The sequence below is a fragment of the Mus caroli genome, unplaced genomic scaffold (genome assembly GCF_978045245.1).
Source record: "Mus caroli unplaced genomic scaffold, Mus_caroli_1 scaffold_18, whole genome shotgun sequence".
Lineage (NCBI taxonomy): Eukaryota > Metazoa > Chordata > Mammalia > Rodentia > Muridae > Mus > Mus caroli.
In genome coordinates this window covers 38,568,295-38,594,203 of record NW_028227273.1, presented here as the reverse complement: position 1 = coordinate 38,594,203, position 25,909 = coordinate 38,568,295, and the positions used below count along the sequence as shown (strand labels likewise).

The 25,909-nt window shown below is 51.6% G+C and overlaps 2 protein-coding genes across 7 annotated transcripts in view; one reads left to right on the top strand and one right to left on the bottom strand.

Moving 5' to 3' along the window:
- Arrdc5 (arrestin domain containing 5) overlaps nucleotides 1-3,445 on the bottom strand; it is a 6,581-nt gene extending 3,136 nt beyond the window's left edge. Inside the window, exons 1-2 of the mRNA XM_021149729.2 lie at nucleotides 3,141-3,445; nucleotides 910-1,115 (exon numbers count right to left, since the gene is read on the bottom strand). Coding sequence (XP_021005388.1) covers nucleotides 910-1,115; nucleotides 3,141-3,393 — 459 coding nt within the window. The 5' untranslated portion in view covers nucleotides 3,394-3,445. The remainder of the gene's footprint in view (nucleotides 1-909; nucleotides 1,116-3,140) is intronic.
- A 3,147-nt stretch (nucleotides 3,446-6,592) lies between these two features.
- On the top strand, nucleotides 6,593-25,724 carry Uhrf1 (ubiquitin like with PHD and ring finger domains 1). Of its 6 annotated transcripts, none has more exons than XM_021149919.3 (17): nucleotides 6,593-6,726; nucleotides 8,208-8,372; nucleotides 12,515-12,757; nucleotides 13,906-14,066; nucleotides 15,261-15,476; nucleotides 16,080-16,183; nucleotides 16,257-16,467; nucleotides 18,189-18,312; nucleotides 18,396-18,503; nucleotides 18,782-18,886; nucleotides 19,834-19,940; nucleotides 20,830-20,989; nucleotides 21,086-21,223; nucleotides 22,524-22,644; nucleotides 22,756-22,901; nucleotides 24,276-24,380; nucleotides 24,607-25,724. In XM_021149919.3, the coding sequence occupies exons 2-17, from the start codon at nucleotides 8,220-8,222 to the stop codon at nucleotides 24,751-24,753; spliced, it is 2,349 nt and encodes a 782-aa protein (XP_021005578.1). In that variant the 5' UTR covers nucleotides 6,593-6,726; nucleotides 8,208-8,219; the 3' UTR covers nucleotides 24,754-25,724. The 6 variants fall into 6 exon arrangements, with proteins under 6 accessions (XP_021005578.1, XP_029327563.1, XP_085688969.1 ...); XM_029471703.2 differs by having other exon boundaries at nucleotides 6,619-6,726; nucleotides 16,281-16,467; XM_085832843.1 differs by lacking the exon at nucleotides 6,593-6,726 and adding an exon at nucleotides 7,398-7,559 and having other exon boundaries at nucleotides 13,906-14,057; nucleotides 16,281-16,467.
- The last annotated feature ends 185 nt before the right edge of the window (nucleotides 25,725-25,909 follow it).

Sequence of the window (25,909 nt, the reverse complement as noted above, 5' to 3'; positions counted from 1 at the left end):
AGGAGCCACTAAGGATCCAGGCTCTGTGCGACCAGGAGGTCCTCTTTATGTCACCTGGGCCCAAGTCATTGAAGGTTCTTTCAGAGACACTGAGGAAGGACTAGATTGTTCTCTGCGGGTGTCCTGGGCAATGCGCGGTGTTGGGCAAAGTCCCTGCCCTCCATACCAACAGCTTCCCCACTGTGACAACCATTTGTGTTCTTGGACAAGCCACCTTGACCCTTCCTTCCAATGCCCCTCACTTGGCTTTTTTAGCAGTTTTTGGGGGGTGTTGGTAGAAGAGCTCCATTATGAATTGGGTGCCTGGAGTGGCCCCAACAGTCACTTGTCTGCAAGACACGGCTCAACGTTCCAAGGTGTAAAAATCAGAGTTGAGAGTCATCCGACCTGCTAGGGTCCTGCTTTTTTGGTTTTTTGTTTTGTTTTGTTTTGTTTTGTTTTTTGTTTGTTTTGTTTCTTGAGACAGGGTTTCTCTGTATAGCCCTGGCTGTCCTAGAACTTACTCTGTAGATCAGGCTGGCCTCGAACTCAGAAGTCTGCCTGCCTCTGCCTCCAGAGTGCTGGGATTAAAGGCGTGTGCCACCACTGCCTGGTTAGAATTTTTTTTGATCAATTATTTTGTGTGTGTGTCGGGGGGGGGGGGGCGGGGATAGAAGGAGGGAAGGGAGAATGTCCAGGTTTCACCATGCATGGGGGCGGGGAAGGGGAATGACAAGGGCAAAGCGATGGAGTTGATTCTTTTCTTTAAGTGAGCCCTAAAAATTGAACTCAGGTAATCAGGTTTGGCAACAATCCCCTTTATCTACTAAGTCCTATTGCTGCTCCTTGAGCCACCTTGTGTGGAATCACCCGGGAGCCTGGGTCAGCATCCCTACGATTCCTGCTCCCGTCCCCTGGATGCCTGGGTACCTCACTTAGATTCCTCTGGCGGAACTCAGAAATCCCTTGGACCAGCAGGTACAGCTTCTTCTTGGCCAGGATATGCTCCCGGTCCAAGCACAGGGCCTGCACAAAGTAGGAGATGTGGCCGATCTTACTGTTGAAGGTGGACGGGAGCCTGGGAGGTAAGTTGAAATGGAAGTCAAAGGTGTGGCTGCCTGCCCTTAACCAATTATCTGTAAGTGAAACACACCAAGGCCACATGTGAGAACCATCCAGAACCTTTGCTGGTGGGACCTAACCACTAGCCACAACCCCATGTTTGTTGATTGACTGAGTGACAGCTAAGGAAGCTGGACCCTCCTACTCTGCCTACATTTATTTTTTTGTTTTGTTTTTTTTTCGAGACAGGGTTGCTCTATGTAGCCCTGGCTGTCCTGGAACTCACTCTGTAGACCAGGCTGTTCTGGAATTCAGAAATCTGCCTGCCTCTGCCTCCCAAGTGCTGGGCACCATGGACCTTTTTATAGCCTCCCCTCCCCTGCAATATCTGTAACATTAGAAACATTATCTGTTGTATTTAGTGTTGTGAGTGAACACTTAACATACATTTGGAAAACAGTAGGTGCTCAATAAATGCCTGAGTAGCTGAATGAATCACAAGTTATAAACTCAGTCTTTCTTTTTTAAAGATTATTCTGCCTTCATGTTTGCCTGCGCACAAGAAAAGGGCACCAGATCTCATTACAGATGGTTGTGAGCTACCATGTGGTTACTAGGAATTGAACTCAGGACCTCTGGAAGAGGTCAGCAGTTCAGAGGTTAGCAGCCAGTGCTCCTAAAGGCTGAGCCTTCTCTTTAGCCAACCCCTTCCTCTTTTTTTTTTTTTTTTTTTTTTTTTTTGCTGTTGTGCTGTCTTTCTTTTATTTATTTATTTAATCTAACTACTACGCAGTAGCTGTCTTCAGATGCACCAGAAGAGGGCGTCAGATCTCATTATGGATGGTTGTGAGCCACCATGTGATTGCTGGGATTTGAACTCAGGACCTTCGGAAGAGCAGTTGGTGCTCTTAACCACTGAGTCATTTCTCTAGCCCTGTGCTGTCTTTCAAGACAAGCTTGGCTGGCTGGGAACTCCCTGCGTAGGAAGACCTGCCCTTCTGATCCAACTCTCCTGTCTCTACCTCCAATGCTGAGTGACAGGTATGCCTGGCTTACATGGTGCTGGAGCTGGAACCCAGGGCTCTGTGCCATAGACTGGTCCCAAACTGTCAGGAATCCTCCTGCCTCAGCCTCCAAAGTGCTACTGTTCCCAGGTGTTAGATCTTTCAATGAAAAACAAAACAAAACAAACAAACAAAAAAAAAAACCGAAAAAAACCAAAACAACAACAAAAAAAACCACTCCTGACACTTGGCGTAAGACCCTTTCTTACAACCAAGACAAGAGGCTGGAGAGGCAGCTCAGCATTGAGGGCACTGGCTGCTCTCGAAGAGGACCTGGGTTCAGTTCCCAGCACCCACATGGCGGCTTCTCACAGCAGCTGTAACTCCAGTCTCTGAGCATCTGATGCATTTTTCTGACCTCCTTCGGCACCAGGCACACATATGGTACAGACAGACAGACAGACACGTAGACAAAATAGTCATGCATATAAAAATTAATATAACATATTAACAACAAAATGGGGGGGGTGCACAAACTTTTAACCCCAGCCCTCTGAGAGGCAGGTAGATGTGAGTTTGAGGCCAACCTGGGCTACAGAGAGGACAGCCAGGGCTACACAGAGAGACCATTTTAAAACAAAATACCGAAGTTGGAAATCCTTTGAACACCCACAACAACCCCATAACACAATCTGGGAGGGAGACAGCACTCCCAGGGCGCTCAGGGTGATGTAATGTCAGAGTTGTGTTGGCCGGATTGAGAAGTTTTGTCCCTCATCCTCTGTCCTCCCCTCTTCTCCTGTGACCTTCAAGTCTCAATACCAGAGGGAGAAGTTCGTGTAAGCTAATAAGAATGCTGACTTAGAGGGCTTTCACCGCCATTTGCAGACTGGATACAGTAGTACTTCCCAGGGATCTTTGGGAGTTCATTTTGAATGTCCCTGTCCAGATTGGTTCTCAACTCTTCACATCTTCACACTGGTTATTATTTAACATAACTTCCCTCTGCCTAGCTCTAACTCGCATGATATTCCTAAGAGATTGTTGATTGACTAGTAGATGTATTTACTTTCCCACCCCAGGCCGAATGCTTACCTTTTATTGGGAATGTTTTTGTTTTATGTACATAATCTGCCTTATTATTGCAAATAACATCTCTACTATAATCACGGGTCTCTCCGATTTCTTCGTTCCACTCAACGTAACCCCTACCGACAAGCTCCACCTTCACGATGGGGTCCACAAGGGTACTGTTGAGGGTGAGGACCACCTGCCCGTCTATGATAGAGCCGGCCAGGTAGACCGCATCTTTGGGCAGCACTACCTCGATGGACTTCACCACAGACATGGGAGATTGGGCGGGGGAGACTCATCCTCCCTATCCCCCGAGTATCATCAGATTCCCCTGGGTTCCGCAGCTGTGGTGTCCTCTGTGACATCGCTCCACCCAGTGTTCCAGAAAGGGGACAGGTGCTCTGCTAGCCTGGGCCTTGAGCTTCTTCTGTACTCAAGGCTGATCCGAACCCCTGATCCTTTTCCCTCATCTCCAGGACCACCCACACCCTAGTCCTGATTCTAGCATACTAGGACATATAGCAAACCAGAGCCCTCCAATCTGTGTTGCAGTAAATCTCCTCCCAAATATGCCCCGACAATGAAAACTTGACTCAATTCGTATGTGCGCTGTGCGCCTAGATTGGGCAGATCTACCGCTACACTACCATCTCCCACAGATTATGAGACCCCTTAGAACTTGCGGTTTCTGCCGGGCGTGGTGGCGCACGCCTTTAATCCCAGCACTCGGGAGGCAGAGGCAGGCGGATTTCTGAGTTCGAGGCCAGCCTGGTCTACAGAGTGAGTTCCAGGACAGCCAAGGCTACACAGAGAAACCCTGTCTCGAAAAACCAAAAAAAAAAAAAAAGAACTTGCGGTTTCTCCAGGCCATGTGCTTCAGCTCCACTTTTCTTCCTCTCCCTCTTCCATTTTCTCCTTCTTCTCTCTCCTACCTTCTGCTCTACCTCCCCTTTTTATCTGCCCACTTATCAGCTCTCCTTTATTTTACAAATTAAGGTGGGAAGCAGATTTATAGGAAATCACCTGAGTGTTGACTCAGGTGATTTTCCACTCACAGGAGAACAGAATTAATGTCGAATATAATTAGCCCCAAGGCTATCCACAACAAACCTGGGCCTGGAGCTTCAGGCTTGTCACCACAGCAACTTAGGAGGCCAATGCAGGAAGCTCAAAACAGTTCGAGGCTGGCCTGGGCAACTTTGTGTGACCCTTAAAGTAAAAGAACTAGTATGCCTGGGGGGCTTATGCCTTTAAATCCAACACTGTGAGGCAGTAGGACTGCTAAGTTTGGGGTCAGCCTGGGGTATATAGCGAGTTTCAGGACACTAAAGCCTAAACCAGATGTCCTGATGCTCCATGGCAGATCCTGTTTATTGTGGTCTGTCTGGTCTTGTTCAATTGTTTTCATAAACATTGACATCATGTCACCTTGTTTATTTAAATTATATATATATATATATATATATATACATATATATATATATTTATTGTGTGTGTGGGCACATGCACATGAAGGTTGGAGATCACAGAAGTCAGTTTTCTTCCACTGTTTGTGTCATGCCCTGTGATTGAGCCAGGTCTTCAGTCTTGGTTGCAAGCACCTTTACCAGTTGAAGCCTTTCCTTTTTTTTTTTTTTTTTTTTTGGTTTTTCGAGACAGGGTTTCTCTGTATAGCCCTGGCTGTCCTGGAACTCACTTTGTAGACCAGGCTGGCCTCGAACTCAGAAATCCGCCTGCCTCTGCCTCCAGAGTGCTGGGATTAAAGGTGTGCACCACCACTGCCTGGCTCGCCCTGACTTTTTTTTTTTTAAATATTTATTTTATGTTTATATGAGTACACTGTTGCTGTCTTCAGATACACCAGAAGAGGGCATTAGATCCAATTACAGATGGTTGTGAGCCACCATGTAGTTGCTGGGAATTGAACTCATGACCTTTGGAAGAGCAGCCAGTGCTCTTAACTGCTGAGCCATCTCTCCAGCCCCTCACCTTGACTTTTAATGTTAATTATCTTTGTTACATGCATTTTTGCGACATGGTCTTTGTAGCCCATGCTAGGGATGGATTTCGACCCCTGATCCTCCTAGCTCTACTTTCCAAGTGCCTGAGTGCCAGGAGGGTGTCAGGAGGCTAATGGCCATCTGGGAAATCTTTCCTTACCATTAGAAATCCCTGTTTTCCCAGCTCTTGGAGGTGAGAGGTGAGGGCCTGGAGACCTTTGGGGCTCACGGAAAGATACTTGAAACATCTTTGGAGGGACAAGTTGTACATAGCCCCACAAATGGTCTGGGGGTAGTACAATACCTGTTAGCCCAGAACTAGCAAGATGGAGAGGCAAGAGGCTCTGGAGTTCTAAGTCATCTTCAGCTACAGAGCAAGTTGGAAGCTAGCCTGGGCTATGTGAGACTCTTTTCAAAAACAAACACAGTTAAACAAAAATTGGAAGTCTTTCTGCTAAGGACCTCCAAAACCAATGTCCTTCACTCAGCCTCTGATGCCTTACTTGTTCCAGTCCAGGTGCCTCCTCCTGCCTTTCCCTCTAAGCCTTCTTTATACCTCATGTGTCCTTGGCGTCCCCAGCCGGAAGTGCCTCTTTCCCAGCCCCCACGTGGCCACTGGTCACTTCTGACCTCGTGACTTGTGGTTGTACCTGGAATTGTCCTCTATGTTCATTATTTTCTTCTCCGTTATTTTCTAGATCAGGATTTGCTTTCCGAGAGATGGCAAATGCTGGAGGGGAGGGTGTGCCTCACAAGCAGTTGGGCCCCCTAACTCTGGTTTCTCTATCCACTAGATATTGCACAGATGCCCAGCGCCGGCCAAGTGTCCGCCAAGAATGGTTAGATCGGAGCAGGCCGCAGGGGTGGAGGGGGCAGGGAGGCCCTGCACGCCTGGACAGCTTGCTGACGGTAGGGTGGGGGTGGGGAAACCAGGCAGGAAAAGAAGCCCTGCGGATGGGTAGCATGAGAGACTACCTGTAGTGTTCTGTTACTCAATGAGCTCAGACCAGACATGGGGTGCAGGGTATCTGGTGGGGAGGCACCCCTCAAGTTCCCCTAGGGTATATGAATATAGATTCAGGGTTGCTTAGATTAAGAGGTCAAAGTTTGTCCAGCTGAGAAGGAATAGACATGTAGTGTGGTCAGAAGCCTCAGGGTGGTGGTGGTGGTGTCCCTTTCTCCTCTCCCAGGAATGCTATGAGGTTTACATGGTGGGGGAACTGGGCCTTCTTGGTAAAGTGAGCTTAGCCGGCAGGGAAAGTCCGTGGCCCGTTGGGCGGAGCCGGGGGGTGGGGTAGATCTTCAGTGTTGAGGACGCCCCACTTACTTTCTCGCTTCCCGCCACAGCGCCAGCCAATCAGGAATCAAGAGCCCTCCCCACCCAATTGGGGTGGAAGTCTCCCGCAGCAGCCTGTGCACACTAATAAAAACGCCCTGAGTTTTCGCGGGAAAAAAGTCCTAGCAGCTGGAAGGAACCCGCGCTCTAGTGCTCACTTGGGTCTTCCGCCACTCACGCGGCTCCTTTCTGGGTCACCCAGCCGCAGAGCCCTAACCCAGAACCAGGCGTTCCAAGGGAGAGGAGAGTGCGGATCGCCGCCGTGAGAGAGGTGAGTGGAAGAGCACGCTCTATGCACACAGTGGCACGCGGGGCACCACGCAAAACTGAAAGGAACCCTATTCACAACAAGGCTGCGGGGGCTTGCTTCAGGGGATCCGATGGGTGTCTTTTACACGTAGCCCTCTTACTGGTCAGGCGCACTACGTTGACGGCCCGGGTCGTGGGGGGGGGAGCTTTGCAAAACTTTCCCGCGCGTGGGGTGAGATCTGCAGAGGGCCATTGCCCACCCGTGGGTTCCACACCTCGTGTAAGAGGAATCCGAGTTGTGTCCTCCACGCTGAGCCTCCCTCCGGCCCTGCGCGCACGGTTAGACCCGAAAACTTGGCAGAAGTTTCCCGCGCGTGGCTCCGGGCAGTGCACAGCCACTGCGCATGCGTGGTTCTGCATCCCTTGAGGGGCAACCTGAGGGGCATCCTCCACGCTGCACCTGTGTTTTTACTCTCCTGGGTGCCGCTAAAGTTCGTGGGAAACGCGTGGGGTCCGGCGGGGAAGTGCACGCGGTTCCACGCCTAGGAGCGGACACTCCCCGAGATTCAATTGTCGCGCCCGAGTCGGGTTTCGCGCGCCCAGGCGTCTCCGAGGTCATCTCGGCCAATCGCATGCGAGGAGGGCGGGGCACGTAGCCCGGGAGGAGCCAATCAGCAGCGAGCTCTCCGGGAAGGGCGGTACTTAAACGGCGGGGCTCCAGGGGTCTGGCCTGGGCGGCGGCGGCGGATGTGGGCGTGGGCTCTGTGCCTCCCGGGTCTTTAAAGCGCCTTTCCGGGAGGCCAGGGTCTGTGTCCTGAGGGGAAGTTAGGGCAGCCAGCTGTGGGTGGGGTTCAGGTGAGTTTGTGGCCACAAGCGCGCGCTAACGGGTGGCCCAGCCGGGACTGCCAGTTGCCATGGCCACGGCGGGGGGGGTGATTCTTGCTCTAAGCACGCGCGCGGGAGGCACGGGTCCGGAACTCTGGGGGAGTCCTGAGTGGTGTGTGTGCGCGCGCGCGGGGGCCCCTGCCTTCTGTGACCGAGTTCTCCTTCCCGGGACTTGAGGTTCCAGTCCGCTTCGGAGTTGGCGAGTTCCCGTTACTGGAACTACGCGGAATGAATGAATGAATGAATGAGTAGCTGCTGGCACTTTTCAGCCCGACCAGGGTCTTTATCCCGCCATGGACATTTTTTCCCTTTTCCCTCATTGGAAACGTGGTGGATGGATGATCTTGGATCACCCAGGGTGTTTTGGCAGTTCACACTCAAGTGTCCCCACTCGCCGGTTATTAAAACATTAAGTGCCTAATTTATGCCACCTGGTCCTCCCAAGGTGGGGTCTTGCCCTATGTAGGAGGCCAGGACTACAGGAGATTTATCGTGGGAGTTGCTTCCTTTGCTCCATCCGATGTAACGAGGGCGAGGGTACTCTACTTCCCCTCCTCCTTCCTGGCAGGCCCCACTGACTGGGGGGGTCTCCCTCTGTCTCTGTCTCTCTCTCTCCAGTACATCGGCATCATGTGGATCCAGGTTCGAACTATGGATGGGAAGGAGACCCACACCGTGAACTCTCTGTCCAGGTTGACCAAGGTGCAGGAGCTGAGGAAAAAGATTGAGGAAGTGTTTCACGTGGAACCCCAACTGCAGAGACTCTTTTACAGGGGCAAACAGGTAAGGGGGCCACTGGCGCCTTTCCATTCATCCACCCTCTGAGCTTTGTTCCAAGCACTCTTGCCTCTCAAAGCCACCAAGCAGTAGGCCCGCGCCCCGCCCCCCCAAGTCGCCAGTCGGTGGTCCCCGTCCCCCGTCCCGGAAGGAGATGCCTCAGATGCTGGGGAGGAGGAGGGGGCGAACAAAGGCAGGCCTCCTCAGCAGCTGACCAGCTGGCCTCGTGCTTTGAAGCCTGGTACTCTTTATTATCTTTTAAACTCTCTCCTCAACGTTATCTTTCTTGAGGAGAAAGTGTGAAGTGGCCATAGAGGGCCCCAAGGTAGTTTCTGCTTAGAATGTGTGTAACAGTCTTCACGTGTAGGCAGTAAGAGGAGACCAGGTTTTACTTCTGAGATCCACCCTGATTGCCTGCAGCTTGTTCCCATAAGACAGCAACACACACACCCCTCCCCCGAGGACCCACTTCATTTGCAGAACGTTGATTTTGACTGGGCTTGTGGGGAAAACAGGGCCAGTGGCCCTTCTTGGTGCCTAATCCCTTGTTACACCTCTCCAGGCATCTTTGCAGCCCAGTTGCCCGCACTTGGGGCATCTTATCCTTGTCCTCCAGCTGGGCTACCTTTTATTGGTGTCTTGAGGTACTGAGATTGCCTGTGCTAGCATTGGGGTCTCTGGGGTGGGGCAAGTGCCTGTGAGGCCCATTTGGCGCTGAGTACACTGCCACTAGCAGAGAAGGGGCCAAAGTCGACTTGCCAGGTTTTTGTGGCCTGTACTCACCTTTGTGGTTGTGGTTGGGCAGGGCACTGCTGCCCTCTGGTGTCCAGGTCCAAGGGTTTGGTTTTGGACCCTCTCCCTGGCCCCAGGAGGGGCTGGCTGTGACTGCCGGCTCTCCTGGATGGGAGTGGGGATATTGTTCAGCTGGGTGGTGTGTGGATGCCGTATTCAATTGCCCTCTGTGGAAACTCATTTCCTTTCATACCCAGTGTGTTTCCTGGGAACTGTTTGTAGTGGGTCAAGTTCACAGAACATGGAAGAGGTATAAGTGACCATACCTACTGCAGAGACTCAGCCTTTAACTCCTGGTTTTTAACTGGCTGCCTATGTCTTCTATCAGGTCACTGGGCTCACTTTCTTCTGGGACCATCAAAGGTGGGAATGCTTGTCCAGGTTCTCCCTGAACAGTGGTGGTGGTTTATTGAGAGACAGGGTTTCAAGTAGCCTAGGCTGGCCTTGAACTTAGATCTGCCTGCCTCTCTGCCTAAAGGAATGAGCAGTGTGCCCAGCCTCACTGTTAACAGTTTAACCTGTAGCAAACCTGCAGCACACGTTACTACCTGGTCCCTCTCCCTACCTCTCTCCATACTGTAGCACTGTTGGCTTTGTCAAGGGTTAGGGCTTGGCTTCTGGTCTCTTCCCCAGCTGCTGGGGCTACTAGGACACAGCAGGTTGGTCATGGGGAGGGAGCAAGGGGCTGGAAGGTAGGGGATAAGCAGAGAGCTAGGGGAAGCCTTCTTCTGTGGTGGTTGATAGGAACAGATGAACAAGTAGTCCATTCTTGAGAAAGTTTTACATGGATCATGGTTCATGACTCGTTGGCTTTCTCCTTTTCTCTTGTGGCCCAGATGCCTCCATCCATTGAGAACTGAAAGGGGCTAGCTGGTGTCTGGAGTTGGTGTGCTGGCCCCTCCTTGCCTGTGAGCAGGGTGGCCTGTGTGGGAGGGGGCTCTGAGCAGCCTCCCTGCTAGGGCAGATGTGTCTGGTAGACCCATGTTATCTTGAGACTGCCTGTGAAAAGAGCCGTAGTCGTCAATGTGCTCAGTATGCTCAGGCTTTAATGTTGCTAAGTTCTTTGTCCCCCTGGTCATGGGCAGCTTAACCTTTCGTGTCCCAAATGACAAGCATGGCTGACTGGTGGCTGCTGCACATGGTGATGTGTTATGAGTTGAGCAGGACCTGGCTTGATGGCGTCACCAGATTATCAACCCAGGGTCCCCCCCCACCCCCAGGGTGATGTACACTCAGGGTGTTCTGTTTCTATGTCAGGATTCCCTGCTGTTAAGACAGTCTCTAGAAATCACCCAGGAGCCCCTTGGAATCCTTCCCTTTCAACTTTTCCTTAGCTGGTCTCATTGATGATCGCATGAGCCATGCTGACAGTATTGGTTAAATGCTTGAGGACCCTGGAAATACCCTGGAAAAACCATACCTTTAGTTCCAGCACTGGGTCTGTCTCCTCTACCTGTGGAGTTCAGGGTTAGCTGGGCTACAGGTAACTTGGTCACCCTCCTCCCTCCCTCCCCCAATGTGTCAGGAACAAAGTGGTTGGACCAAGGCCTGCCTATCAGGCTGTTCAGGAGGCTGAGACTGGGTTGCAGGTTCAAGGTCAGTCTAGTCTGAAAATGTTAGTTGTTGATTTTTTTTAGAACTTCCTTGTTACTGTGTGTGTGTGCACCTCCATGTGCATGGGGGTCAGAGGACAGTGTTGAAAGTTGGTGCTTCCTTTCACTGTGGACTCACAGGGCAAGAGCTCTTACTGCTGAGCCATCTCACCAGCTTTTACTTATCTAGATAAAGGTCCCGTGTAGCCCAAGCTGTAGGCATTCTCTGTGTAGCCAAGGATAACCCTGAGCTTGTTTCTCCTTGAGATGGAATGACAGGTTTGTGTAGTGCTGGGGATGGAGCCCAGGGTCTTCTGCACATTAGTGTGTGCGCAGCCCCTGCCCTGGGGTTTTAGTCTCAGTCTTAGAAGTTAGCCAGGAGTTGAGACTGAGTCCTGGATTTAGCTGTTGCTGGACTCAGCTGTTGTTGAGGTCATTGAGTGGGAGTTGAGCATTTAGGTTCTTAGACTGTCCTGTCCTCTTGTGATAGATGGTCCCAGGGGTGACCAGAGCCTGGGCTCACATGGTTTCCTGAATTTCCTAACCAGCCATTTGGTAAGTGGGATGTAGGTGGGGGGTACTACACCCACCCCTAGTCCTAGTCACATGCCATTGCAGGCTTCCACCTGCCTTCCCGGGGGCCCTTCCGGGGTAGTTCTAGAAGCAGCAGCCAGAAGCCGTCCAACCGGCCTTGTGAGTTAGAGCTCTAGTTAGAACTGCTGGCTGAGTCTGCTCAGAGCCTGTTCCAGCCGCATCCTGCCCTGCGTGTTGAGTGGGGGCTGCCCTTTGCATCCCAGGCTGTGACCATGGTTGGGACAGCTTGGTGGGCTCCTTGGGGGGCAGGGAGGCTTTTGTGGTTTGATTGCCTCCTCTTCTGGCCCTACCTCCTAGTGGTGCCAGCACTGACCACCAGTCCTTGGGCCCAGTAACTACCACATTTTGCTTTGTATTTGAGAACTTTGGCATGTGTGTGTGTCTGTCATATGCATAGGCATTGTATGTATAGTGTGTGTCTGTCATATGCATAGGCATTGTATGTGTATGGCTGTCAGATGTCCTTGGTTACTTTCTTAGCTGTGCTCCTGTTTATGACTAACGTTTCGCTGTGTGGATGGCACACAACAGTGTCTGTTCATCTGCAGAAAGACTTGGTTTTACTGTGGTCACTGTCTCATGTGTTTTCTCTCTGCCCCCTTCCATCTTGGGATCCCCAAGTCTGGCCTATGGTGCAGAGTCTCTGTGTTGGGTGACAGGTGTTGTGGAATGTGGGTCCTGACCTCCAATGTAAGCGTGCATCAGAGCTGTCATGGACTGCTGACTGCTTTGTCTCCCAAGCTGTTCCTACATGCAGAGTTCCTGAAGAGAGACCCAGTCTCATTCCTGAAGAGCCTTGTTCCCTTAGACGGGTTGCCATCCCTCCCTTCCCCCAGTCCTATTTGCACACCAGGACTCTTATTCCTGAAGTCCCAGTCCCCCACATTGGTCCTCAGGCTTGGTCAGGTCTGTTCTTGGTTACCATAGGTTATGTGGGCCTGCAAACCTTTCTTTCATATGCCCTCCCAATTAGTTTCCAGGGGTGGGGGCGTCATTCACTGTAACCCTAAAACCTCTGTGGGTACTGATAGTGCTCTCTGCATGGCTTCTCAAGAGCAGCTGTGAGTGCCCAGGCCTGGAACAGAGCTTTGTCTGGCCTCTGTATTCCCATCTACCCCTTCCCCATGCTAGGCCTCTGAGGAAGACGGTCTGTTATGGATTTCCCCACAGATGGAGGACGGCCACACACTCTTTGATTATGATGTGCGCCTCAATGACACAATCCAGCTGCTTGTGCGCCAGAGTCTGGCACTGCCTCTCAGTACAAAAGAACGGGACTCGGAGCTCTCAGACTCGGACTCTGGCTATGGTGTGGGTCACAGTGAATCAGACAAGTCGTCCACGCATGGTGAAGGGGCAGCTGAAGCGGATGACAAGACTGTGTGGGAGGACACGGACCTGGGGCTGTACAAGGTGAGGTTCTCTGTGGCTGGGTGCAGATGTGACGGTGGCATTCTGGGTTTGTTCCCAACCCAGACTTATCCTTTGCCAACCCTGGCAGTGCCTGCCCATCTCTGTACTGACAACTGCACAGGGTCTCTTGGGACTGACTCCTTGGTGACTGCACTACCTGCAGGTGTTCCCTCTACAGTTGAAACTTCTGTATTTTTGTCAAACTGGAGGTTGAGCCTCCCTGAGAAACCTAGCAGATGTGGTTGAAGCTGAAGAGTGAGTGCCCCATGAGACAGAGCCATGTCTGTCCTCTGTGACCACATCACTTATTTTTTTTTCAAAGATTTATTGTTATACATAAGTACACTGTAGCTGTCTTCAGACACACCAGAAGAGGGTGTCAGATCCTATTACAGATGGTTGTGAGCCACCATGTGGTTGGGAATTGAACTCAGGACCTCTGGAAGAGCAGCCAGTGTTCTTAACCTCTGAGCCATCTCTCCAGCCCCCCTTTTTTGTTTTTTGTTTTGTTTTGTTTTGTTTTTTGAGACAGGGTTTCTCTGTGTAGTCCTGGCTGCTCTGGAACTCACTTTGTAGACCAGGCTGGCCTCGAACTCGGAAATCGCCTGCCTCTGCCTTCCAAGTGCTGGGATTAAAGGCGTGCACCACCACTGCTCAGCTGACCACATCACTCTTGATCTGTGCGCTGTATCATCTGCTTTGTGGCAGTATAGGTTCTCACCCAAGGATCTAGGGTTACGTGGGAGGTTCCAATATGGAGTGTATGGAGGCCTGGGATGTGGCTCAGCAACTGGACCTAGTGTCACATGTGGTCACTACTTATTTGCTGTCAGTAAACCTCTATGGAGATAGTCACAGCCATCCGAGCAGAGGTCTCCTGCAGAAGGTGTTTGTTGAGCTGTTTGTATAGAATAGTCCAGTCTCATCCAGTGTCCATAGTGCTGAGCTTTGCTGCCAGGTAGGACATGGTGGCTCACACCCAACATCCCCTTACTCTGGAGGCTGAGGCCGCATGCTTGAGTGTGTAAGGCCAACCTGGGCTACAGAGTGAGACTTGGAGGCATAGCTGGGCACAGGCACACTTGCCTGGCATATGTGGCCCTGGGTCTGCTCTGCTGCTGGGTCTCCTGAGCCGCCTCTTCCCGTAGGTCAATGAGTATGTGGACGTGCGTGACAATATCTTCGGTGCATGGTTTGAGGCCCAGGTGGTCCAGGTACAGAAGAAAGCCCTATCTGAGGACGAGCCCTGTAGCTCCAGTGCCGTTAAGACCTCGGAGGATGACATCATGTACCATGTCAAGTATGATGAGTGAGTGCCATCAGTCCTGCCCTGTCCTCCCCAAGTCACTGCTGCTGGGGATCTGGGAGGCTGCCCTTGTCCCACCCTCATTGCCCTGTTTAGACAAAGGGCCCTTCTTCCCTAGGCTTCCTAGTGCTAGGAGCCCAGCCATGCGCTGCCCTGCCTTGATCTGTTCCTGTTCAGTCTGTGTGTGTGAAGCTCTCTTGAGTGTCTTCCTCGGTCTCAACCTTCACAGAGTTCCCATAGGTGCAGGAGGCCCCTGCCCTTATGGCTTTGCTGGACTCTGCTTCCCTCTTCTGGTCATATGCTGGGGTTTTGGCCTCAGCTCTTTACTGTCCATGGCCTAGATGGCCTGGATGGCTCACCTGCCTGCCTATGATGGTTCCGTCCATATAGTAGATGGCACAGATCCCAGTAGCATAAATTGACATCTAGTTAGAGATTTCCATGTTCCAGCTCTGTGGCCCCCTGCTTATTGTTGTTGTTGTTTTTTTTTTTTTTTTTGGTTTTTCGAGACAGGGTTTCTCTGTGTAGCCCTGGCTGTCCTGGAACTCACTTTGTAGACCAGGCTGGCCTCGAACTCAGAAATCCGCCTGCCTCTGCCTCCTGAGTGCTGGGATTAAAGGCGTGCGCCACCACGCCCGGCTCTGCTTATTGTTGTTAATAAAGCTTTATTTAAAGAGTCATTTTGTGTGGAAGTGCTTGGCAGAGGGTGCTTGCTGAGCAGAGTTCTGTGATGGACCTGAAGTGAGGGAGTACTCTGGAGTAGTCAGCTCTGCTCTGTCTGCCTCCACAGATGTGGATGTGGAGAAACCGTTCCCTTTGTCTTTGAACAATTTCCTAAAGTCTGCTTCCCCAGGCCAACTGTTCTAGGCTGCCCTGACTTTGTGTTCATGGGCATATGGCCACCTCACCATAGTGTTTGCTATTGTCTGTGCTACTTTGTCACTTCTCTCATGAGAACCCAAAGCTGTCCTTACTCCCATTGGGTGCACTGAGCTGCCAAAGCCTTCCTTTCAAGTTGCTGTCTCCCTTGGTGCTGGGATGGGGAAGATACATTTGTCCACGTTCCACATACCTAGACCACGAGCATAGACACTGTGGTCCCCCGGAACATGGCTCCCCATGCTATCACATCTCTGTCCCTATGAAGGGACTGCATGTGTTAGCCTGGTAGGTCTGAGGTTGGGCCTTTGCTTGCAGCTATCCAGAGCATGGAGTGGACATTGTCAAAGCCAAGAATGTCCGTGCTCGTGCTCGAACTGTGATCCCATGGGAGAACCTGGAGGTGGGTCAGGTGGTCATGGCCAACTATAACGTGGACTACCCCAGGAAACGTGGCTTCTGGTATGATGTTGAGATCTGTAGGAAGCGCCAAACCAGGACGGCACGTGAGCTATACGGCAACATCAGGCTCTTGTGAGTGACCTGCTTGGACAGGGACCCTGATAGCCTCTCTCATCCTTCCACTGAGCCCTCTTTGGCCTAGTCTCCCTTCAAGGCCTCCAGATTTGGCTTTCTGGATGCTTCTGTTTGTTCATGTTGTCCCATGCTGTGGGAAGGTGTGGGCTTGAGTGGTTCTGGAGGCCTGCCAGCCTACACATAGTAGCCTTGTATATGCACAGCAGGCCAAGGGCAATTGCCTCCTTTGGAGGGTACCATACCTTGTTGTCTTGCCCAGGGTGTCTTCAAACACCTGCCTCAGTGGGTGGTAAGGGTACTTGCTGTGCAAATATGAGGACCAGAGTTCAAATCCCCAATACCCACATAAAAGCCACTTGCAGAAGCTTGCACTGCTAGGGACATGGGAGGCAGGGGCAGAATTCCTGGATGTCCAGGGGCAGTTAGCTTGCCAGATGTAGGCAGAAATTGAGGCTAGACAGCTGAAGGGTGCTGTCTGTAGCACAGGACTGCCCAGATGATTTAATCCACACGTGTAGAAACCAAAGGGTAAGAATCAACCTGGGTGAAGAAGCCCAGGCTCAGCCCCATAGTGTGCTAAGGTTTTGGGATGTTCTGCAGGAATGACTCTCAGCTCAATAACTGTCGGATTGTGTTTGTGGATGAAGTCTTGATGATTGAGCTCCCTAACGAGAGGAAGCCTTTGATCGCTAGCCCCTCGCAACGTGAGTCTTGGTCGGGCCCTGAGTGCGCCTGGGTGGGGGTGGCAATCCCAGGTGGCATGGTGGCCTGTTGCAGCCCCTCCTGCCCTCCGGAACACAGGGAAGAGCGGCCCATCCTGCCGGTTCTGCAAGGATGATGAAAACAAACCATGTCGAAAGTGTGCCTGCCACGTGTGTGGTGGGCGAGAGGCTCCTGAGAAACAGCTGTTGTGTGATGAGTGTGACATGGCCTTCCACCTGTACTGCCTGAAGCCACCGCTCACCTCTGTCCCCCCTGAGCCGGAGTGGTGAGTGGCATGCCTCTGGGGTTACCTAGCAGGTCTAGAAGGGAATGGAAGACAGGCTGGGAGGTGGCTCAGCCTTGATGCACAATTCTGTCCTGAGTTCAAATCCCAGCGCTCACATCAAAAGCTGGGCTGTTAACATGGCCCTGTGAGCCCAGTGCTGGGGGAGCAATGATAGGAGTTTGGCTAGGACCTTCTGACTGTCAGCTTGACTGTAGGCTCAGTGAGAGGAAGCTGTATCAGTGTTAAGGGAGTTTGGCTTGTGTCCCTCAGGTCTGCCACTATGTGCCCCACTCCACTGTGCAGCTGTGCACTTGGGGAGCTTTGTGGTTCCCTTCTGCACAAGGGGGCTGCTTTTGAGCTGTCTGACCCTATGCAGACGGGAAACCTGAGACTCTGCCAGAGAAGGAAGGGTATTGTCATATGACGCATGCTCTTTCTTTCCCTTACAGAACACTGGGATTTGTTCATTTTTAAAGACAGGATTTCTCTGTGTAGCCCTGGCTGTCCTGGAACTCACTGGCCTTGAACTCAAAAGAGACTCACCTGTCAGCCTCCCCAGTGCTGAGATTGAAGGCATATGCCACCACTGCCCAACCTTTTTAGTTTGACTTTTAAAATTTTTATTTAATTTTTATTTCATGTGCATTGGTATTTTGCCTGTATGAGGGTGTCAGATCCTCTGGAACTTTTGAGCTGCCATATGGATTCTGGGAATTGAATCCCAGTCCTCTGGAATAACAGCCAGTGCTCTTAACTGCTAAGCCATCTCTCCAGCCTTAAAATTTGTTTTTATTTTTAAATTATACTTAACGCATGTACAAGCGAAGTAGCAGGGTACCCTCGGAGGTCAGAGATGCCACATCACCTGGAGCTAGAGTAACAGGTGACTGTGATGCCAATGATGCACGTGCTGGGACCGAACCCCAGGCCTCTGCAGAAGCAGCCAGTGTTGGCGAGCACTGCTCCAGCTCTGTTCTTGTCGACTTGCTGGAAATAGAGGCATGAGCAACTCTACTTGGCTTTGAAGTTTATTTCTTATGAAGTAAAGGGAGGCATAGGAGGTGGGGCTTTAGCTCCCTCCATCCCACTCAGGACAGGGTTTCTCTACGTAGCCCTGGCTGTCCTGGAACTCACTCTGTAGACCAGGCTGACGTTGAATTTAGAGATCTACCTGCCTCTGCCTGCTGAGTGCTGGGATAAAAGGCATACACCACCATGGGTCAAAGGTTCTTAAAAAAACCTTTTTTTTTTTTTTTTTTTAATCTTTGTTTTGTTTTGTGTTTGGGTGTGTGGACAGCTTTGTTAGTTCTCTGTACCATGTAGGTCCTGGGGATTGAACTCAAATCCTCAAGCTTGGTGGCAAGGTACTACCTGCTGAGCCCTCTCACTAGCCTTCTGCAGACAGGGCTCTTAGTGGAAAGCTAAGAAAACTCATGTCTTTTAGACATTCTATAATGGTAGGGACGGTCCAGGTTGGAGTTTAACCATGTGCCTCTGAGTGCACATGGCTGCACATGGATAGATGGTAGAGCACATCATAGCTGCCCAGGGACCCACACTTTGGATTGGACTAAGTAAGCTCTCGTGACCTTGGTTCTGAACGGCCATGTGGGCTGTGTGGCTTCTCTCTTTGGCCTGTCTGCAGTGTCTGGGGGAAGGACACTATCCACCATGCACTTTGGGCACCAGGCTACATGCAGTTGACATTCTTGTCTTCCTAGGTACTGCCCTAGCTGCCGCACTGACTCAAGTGAGGTGGTACAAGCAGGGGAGAAGCTGAAGGAGAGCAAGAAGAAGGCGAAAATGGCATCAGCCACTTCCTCCTCCCGGCGGGACTGGGGCAAGGTGAGACACACATCCCTTCTTGTCCCTGTCCCTGTTCCTGTTCCCCACTCCCCATTTCTCACATAGCCCTTTCCACATGGCAGGGCATGGCATGTGTGGGCCGCACCACAGAGTGTACCATTGTGCCCGCCAACCACTTCGGGCCCATCCCTGGTGTCCCTGTGGGCACCATGTGGCGCTTCAGAGTCCAGGTATGCTGTTCCTGCAGGGTTCCAGACATTACTGAGTTATGTCTCAAGTGTGGCGGGGCAGGGAACGATTGCTGAGTGGGCTCAGGGAGTTCAGGTGGGTACCTGCTTGGAGAAGGGTGCCAGGTTGCAGCATGACCCTAGACTTGTCACAGCTAGCTCCTTTATGGTGGCTATACTCAGCCATTGTGCCAGTGTGCTCTTGTTAGGGACTCATCCTGGGGTATGTAGAGGGTTACAGTCCCCAGGAAATGGAGTGGGTATCTTGTTGATATTCACAGGTCAGTGAGTCCGGTGTGCATCGGCCTCATGTGGCAGGCATCCATGGCCGGAGCAACGACGGTGCCTACTCATTGGTCCTGGCTGGTGGCTATGAGGATGATGTGGTGAGCACTGCGCCCCTTTAACACTTGCCTCTCTCATGTTGCCCACCATGACTGATGGATGGATCAGGAGTCGAGGCTGGCTTTGGGTAGCCTGTCAGGGTTCTTTTCTGTGTCATTCTGCCCAGTCTCCACACTGGTACCCACCCTCAGCGCTGGCTAGAGGTGCCAGGTCACACTCTCAACCTGTTTCAGTCACTCCTGTCAGACCTAATAGTGTCCCCAGACAACAAGAACAGAGACGCTTGTGGTTCATTTCTGCCAGAGAAAGAGATGCCACAAGGTGTAACCTAAAGCACAAAAATAAGCCTTGATTTTATAAGGAAAAACGGCACTGAGGATGCCACAGCTAAGTATGGTAGGATGGGGTGGCAGGAGCTGGCCTGGTGTCATGGTCAGGGCCGCCGTGTGGGGGTGTGATGGCTGCTTAATTAGAAGGGAAGATGGGAAGTCACAGGGTGGAGCAGGCATTCTGCGCCCATGGTTGGGGTGGTTCAACCCTCCCTTCTCAGCAAAGGAGGCATCCCAAGTTCAGTAGCAAGACATGTCAGGTGCCACTGTCTCTACATCCACCTCTAGAACCTCCTGTTTTCCCTATGCTGAGGCTCTGTCTCATCAGGCACTCCTGACACACATCGCCCTCGCTCTGTGGGTTTGACAACTGGGGACTCTAGGGCATGGGGCCCTGTGCTGTATTCCTGAGTCTGGCTCATGTCACTGAGCATGTACCTTCCAGTCCCCTCCATGTTAGAACAGGACTCTGCCATTTCGAAGAGTGGCACTTGTTAAGGGGACACAGGGTAGCTACATGGCTCCTCTGGGCGTCCATATACCACCGCTCCCTCAGTCTCACTGCCTCCTTGGGGTTCACACTCTTGTCCTTACCTAATGTGTCAAGGCTTACTCACCCTTATGCTGAGAGCTCATACAGCCATTCTTCTCCATTGCAGGACAATGGCAATTACTTCACATATACAGGGAGTGGTGGCCGAGACCTGTCTGGCAACAAGCGTACAGCAGGCCAGTCCTCTGACCAGAAGCTCACTAATAACAATAGGTCTGTGGAAAGAAAGCATGGTCCCTGTGCCATGGGTGTGACTGCTCTTGTGTGGCAGAGGGTGAGGGGACATAGGTTCCTATTAACTCTTGCCCAGAGATCTAAGTTTGAGTTTTGAGACAGTCTCACTATGCGTATCAGGCTGGCTTGGACCTCAGAGATCCTGTATGGGTGTTTTGTCAAGATGTCTGAACACCACTTGTGTCTAGTATCAGGCCACAAGAGGGCATCAGGTCCCGTAGAACTGGAGTTACAGATAGTTGTGAGTTCCCACGCTGGTGCTGGAAATAGAACCTGGGTCCTCTGCAAGGGCAGCTGGTGCTCTAACTGCTGAGCCATCTGTCCAGCCCCAGGAATTTTCTCCAAGTCATATTTCCATAGACAGTGGTGTCTAACACTGGGAAGAGGCTACCCTGCCTAGCCTTGCGCCTGCTCTCTCTCCCTGGGGAGGGCATTGCCAGGAAATCCCTTCCTGGTTGTATACCATTTTTATATCTCTTCTGTTTCCCTCATGGGTAACACTTCCATTCTGCCTGGGGGAGAGGTTCTGGGCAGGGTTCCCTGTGTTCCGGTCTGCAGCAGCCAGGGTGCAGCTCTACATGTGGTTATTGTAATGCATCTTCTAGGGCAGTGTCCAGAGAGCCAGACAGTTGTGAGCTACCATGTAGGTCCTGGGAATTGAACTGGGTCCTTTGAGAGCGACCAGTGCTCTAACCACTGAGCAACCCCTTCAGCCCCTTTGGGAGGCATTTAAATCAGACAGTAGCCTCTGACAGGTCCTGGCCTATGCTAGGGATCTTGTCTTGGTGTCCAGTTGATGATTCCATGGTTCTATGTGCCTTTCTTGTGGAGACATGTAACTTCTCATGCGTGTCCTGTCTCCCCAAAGGGCTTTGGCACTCAATTGCCACTCCCCAATCAATGAGAAAGGTGCGGAGGCTGAAGACTGGCGCCAAGGGAAGCCAGTGCGCGTGGTCCGGAACATGAAGGGCGGGAAACACAGCAAGTACGCACCCGCAGAGGGCAACCGCTACGATGGCATCTACAAGGTGAGCGCACTGAGCACCTGCCCTTGTCTCATGTCCTCATGCCGGTGCCCCGAGACCCCACACCACACTGCATCAGCCACACTGTCCTTTCCACAGGTGGTGAAGTACTGGCCAGAGAGAGGAAAATCTGGTTTCCTCGTGTGGCGTTATCTCCTTCGACGAGATGACACAGAGCCTGAGCCCTGGACCCGGGAGGGCAAGGACCGCACTCGGCAGCTGGGGCTCACTATGCAGGTGTGTGTCTTTGAAGGCCAGGAGTCAAAGGGATTTCCAGCTACCTCCTCTTTGGAGCTTGCTGTCCATCATGGTGCGAGCTGGGATTGAGGGTGCTTGCTCTGCTTCCAGGTTCCAGGCTCTCCAAGGTTTCTGTTGCCTCCAGAAGGCTGAGGCAGAAGGGTTGTGAGTTCAAGGCCAGCCTGGGCTATGTAGCAAGACCCTCTCGGCAAAACGAAACTGGGCTTAGGCCTGTGGCTTTGAGCAGAGATTTCCCCTTCTTGAAACTCGTGTTTTCTCTGCAGTACCACATATGTCAGGCAGGGTCAGGGGTTCAAGGCCGGCCTCCACAGTGAAGTTAGAGGCCAGCCTGGACTATACAAGATCCCGTCTTCAGGAAACTGACTAAGTATGGAGAGAGTGATGGCTTAGTAGTTAAGAGCATCGGCTGCTCCTTCGGAGGGTCTTAGTTTGATTCCCAGCACCCCCATGGGCCCACATGGCAGCTCACAATGTCATGAGAGCTACCTCACCTCTCTGCTGCCAGAACAGTAGTCACACTTTCATCCTGTTGGGGACATTTAAGGGCATGCTGGTACGGCCTCAGAGTTTGTGGTCTGCACTGAATGTGTATAGCGGAATATACAGAAACGTGTGGGTGCACACACGTGTGTGAGGAGGCAGGATTGGGGGCTAGGAGAGGGTCAGTGGTAAGACTGCTGAGACTAGCCGGGCGTGGTGTGCACGCCTTTAATCCCAGCACTCAGGAGGCAGAGGCAGGTGGACTTGTGAGTTCGAGGCCAGCTTGGTCTACAGAGTGAGTTCCAGGACAGAGAAATGCTATCTTGAAAAACAAACCAAAAGAAAACAACAAAAAGACTGCTGAGACTAGTTTTTCTTTTTGTGGTTCTTAAAGGTCTCATTCTGTCACTCAGGCTGACCTGTATCTCATATCGGTCCTCTTGCTACAGTCTCCCAGGTCACAGGTGGGGCATCTGGCTTCGTGGACCGGCAGCTAGCCTTGAGGTTGCTATGTAGCTCAGGATGATCTTTGAACTCCTGACCCTCTCTTTACCTCTAGTGAAGGGTGACAGGAATGTGCTGCTAGTTCTGGCTTTATTTAGTTTTGGGTAAGACTCTTCCCACACAGTTCAGGCTGGCCTGAAGGGACTACTGACCCTCAGGAGCTAGGTAGGATGTCTTTGCTGCCACACTTGGCCTCCATGCTTGGGCAGTAAATCCCCTCAAGTGCCCAAGAGCTTGTTGGGTGACTTCAGGATGGGTCGAGTCTTGACTCTACCTCCCACTCCTCCCTGTTCAGTACCCTGAAGGCTACTTGGAGGCCTTGGCTAACAAGGAGAAGAGCAGGAAGCGCCCAGCCAAGGCCTTGGAGCAGGGACCCTCATCTTCCAAGACAGGCAAAAGCAAGCAGAAGTCCACAGGTAGGTGCCTCCATTGGGACTTGCTGCTGCCCTGTACATCCCCCACGTCTGACTCACCAGCACTGCAGCACTCCTCACCGCCTTGTTCTGCCTCCTCCTGACTCCCCACAGGGCCAACCCTCTCCAGCCCCCGTGTCTCTAAGAAGAGCAAGCTGGAGCCGTACACACTCTCAGTGCAGCAGACCAACCTCATCAAAGAGGACAAGGGCAACGCCAAGCTGTGGGATGATGTGCTAAGTTCACTTCAGGATGGGCCGGTGAGCCACTGGGGTCCCATTGCTCCCGTGGGCAAGCTGGGTCAGAGTCTGTCTGTTCTACTGCAGCACACCAGTGTCTCTGTACATGACCCAACACCAAAGCTGTTGGTTTTTAACATGAACTAACTTCTGTCACCCACCATTTCTCTTCGTCAGTGGCTCTGACTCCAAGGACCCCTTGGGAGTGGGATCCTGTAGCTTTGTATTTCTATGCTGGCTCACAGCACCAAGGCTCACCTGTGCTGGAGCGGATATCAGAATACCCCTGTTTGTTTGTTTGTTTGTTTGCTTATTTAATGTAAGTACACTGTAGCTGTCCTCAGATACTCCAGAAGAGGGCATCAGATTTCTTTACAGATGGTTGTGAGCCACCATGTGGTTGCTGGGACTTGAACTCGGGACCTTCGGAAGAGCAGTCGGCACTCTTAACCACTGAGCCATTTCGCTAGCCCCTGTTTTTTTTTTTTTCCCAAGACAGGGTTTCTCTGTGTAGCCCTGGCTGTCCTGGAACTCACTTTGTAGACCAGGCTGGCCTTGAACTCAGAAATCCACCTGCCTCCTGAGCACTGGGATCAAAGGCGTGCACCACCATGCCTGGACAGAATATCCCTTTTCATGCTTGAGGAATATTCCTCTATACACTGCCTTCTCCAGTGGTGGTCCATTCATCCATTGGGCTCATATGGTGTCTTAAGAGTTTTACTGCTGTGAACAGAATTCTACATCTTCAGAAGGCATCTAGGAGAGTGTTTGGCTTCTAGGCAGCTAGGATGAGGGTCTTCAAGCCCATGCCTACACACTGACACACCTACTCCAAAAAGGCTACACTTCCTAATAGTGCCACTCTCAGGGCCAAGCATATTCAAACCACCACCCAAGGGCTGCTGCACCTATTTCCTGTTATGCCATTGTGGCCCTGGAAATGTCCCTTTGCCCCTGCTGTGCTTGACTTAAAGTGTGTCCCCGGAGTGAGAGTCCTGTATCTTGTAACTGCTATGTATGCGTGTTAATGAAGACCTGTACCTGCCTTTAGCAAGGCTGTGACATGAGGCCCTGCCATGATGGCTGCTGTCCTGGGGAAGCCAGCTTCTGGGGCTCATTCAGGGTCAAACTGAATAAAGCCTCTACTTGTTACAGACTGATTCTGGATGATCAGTTCAGACTCTGTATGTGCCTCAGTGCTGAAATCAGAGGTCTGGACTTAGAGGGACTTGAAGAGGCTCAGCCCCTTCCTGCCATTTTCAGTGCCTTGTCTGTGTCTATCTTATACTGCAGTGTGCTCAGTCTTTGCTGAGGGTCAGATGGGTGTGGGAGACCCTTGTCTTGTGGCTGGGGCAAGAGTGATGGAAGTGGGCCCTCTCAATTGCCTTGCAGTATCAGATCTTCCTGAGCAAGGTGAAAGAGGCTTTCCAGTGCATCTGCTGCCAGGAGCTGGTGTTCCGGCCAGTCACCACCGTGTGTCAGCACAACGTCTGTAAGGTGAGGAGGTAGGGGTTAGGGGGTGGGAGCATGGCTTGGAACCGCCCTCTGCACTTTGGGTTTCTTGAGAGTTGCCTCAGCTGTGTCCTTTATAGAGATCCCAGACCCCACAGCCTTCGAGATGTTGCCAGGGGCTACCAAGAGGGAGCTCTGTGTGTGCGTGAGAGGACGGAGTCCTGTGGGGCTACTTTGAGCTGTCCTCTCACCCTGCCTATGTCTCACGCAGGACTGTCTGGACAGGTCCTTCCGGGCCCAGGTGTTCAGCTGCCCAGCCTGTCGCTACGAGCTGGACCACAGCTCCCCAACCCGGGTGAATCAGCCCTTGCAGACCATTCTCAACCAGCTCTTCCCTGGCTATGGCAGCGGCCGGTGATGCTAAGACCCAGGCAGAGGGCTCATGGTTCCAACTTCATAGTGTGTTTAGCTTGAAGGTGTTGTCCTTCACGTCTGTCTGTGGCAACTCTTCCAATCTGGTCACCAGTTAACCAGGCATCTATAGGAATCCCATGTTCTGGCTACCAGTTGGACTTCTGTTTTTCATTCCCCCACCCCCTTTCTGTAACACAGCCTGCGATTTATTGTCCAAGAGAAGGAAAAAAATTTTTTCTTTCTTTTTTTTTTTTTTTGAGATGGGTTTAGAAAGCATTGAGTTTCATACCAGACCTCATGTCATGCTGGTAGTTCTCCCCACAGCAGCTGCCTAGAAACCATCTGCAGCCATCTTTGAAAAGCCCAGACATGTCTTCCTGGCAGCTATCTGTGTGCTTCATTCCAGGGGTAGCCCCTGCAGCTGCCCCTCAGACCTTCATAGATGCCCTGGCCTGCTATTCGCCAACACGATTGCAGAGGGGAGGGCTGTGGCCTCAGGCCAGGGGACCAGCTGGGCTGAAGCTGCATGTGCCTTGCTCTTGTTACTTCTTCACTACCCTCACCACTGAGCATTGGATGTCCACCTTGGAAGCCTGGTTTTCAGAGAGCGCACTGACTAGGTGTCATGGAAGGCTGAGATGTGTTATCAGTTCCATCTCATTTTTAACTCAGCAACTGAGAATTCTGAGGGTTTCTGTATTATGGGTTTTTTTATTTTTATTTTTTAAAGCGAGATAAATGGGTTTCCTCGATGAATTTCTTTTGTAGTTACAGCCTGTACTGAGGAGGATGTTTTCCTTGGTGGGTTTTGTTTCTTTTGTAACTTTACCAAAGTGTGCAGGTGTGTCTCATGGAAACTGAACCATTTACTACAGGCAGACTGGACAGCACAGTTCTAAGGGTTGTGTTTTGTTTTGTGTGGGGTAATTTTTCCTTGTTAGATTGTTAACATATTGCAATAAAATAAAATTCTGGCCGGGCAGTGGTGGTGCACGTCTTTAATCTCAGCACTTGGGAGGCAGAGGCAGGTGGATTTCTGAGTTCGAGGCCAGCACTTAAAGGCAGAAGCAGGTAGATCTCTTGAGTTCATGAAGCTACAAAGAGTTCCAGGATAGCCAGGCCTGTTAACAAGAACCTTGCCTCAAACAAAAACCACTCAA

What these genes read in the sequence shown, in the direction of transcription:
- Uhrf1 (XM_021149919.3), top strand. Translation starts at nt 8,220, where the DNA reads ATGTGGATCCAGGTTCGAACTATGGATGGGAAGGAGACCCACACCGTG. An exon ending in TACGGCAACATCAGGCTCTT is followed by an intron (nt 15,477 to 16,079) that starts GTGAGTGACCTG and finishes GATGTTCTGCAG; the next exon opens with GAATGACTCTCAGCTCAATA. An exon ending in GCTACGATGGCATCTACAAG is followed by an intron (nt 20,990 to 21,085) that starts GTGAGCGCACTG and finishes TCCTTTCCACAG; the next exon opens with GTGGTGAAGTACTGGCCAGA.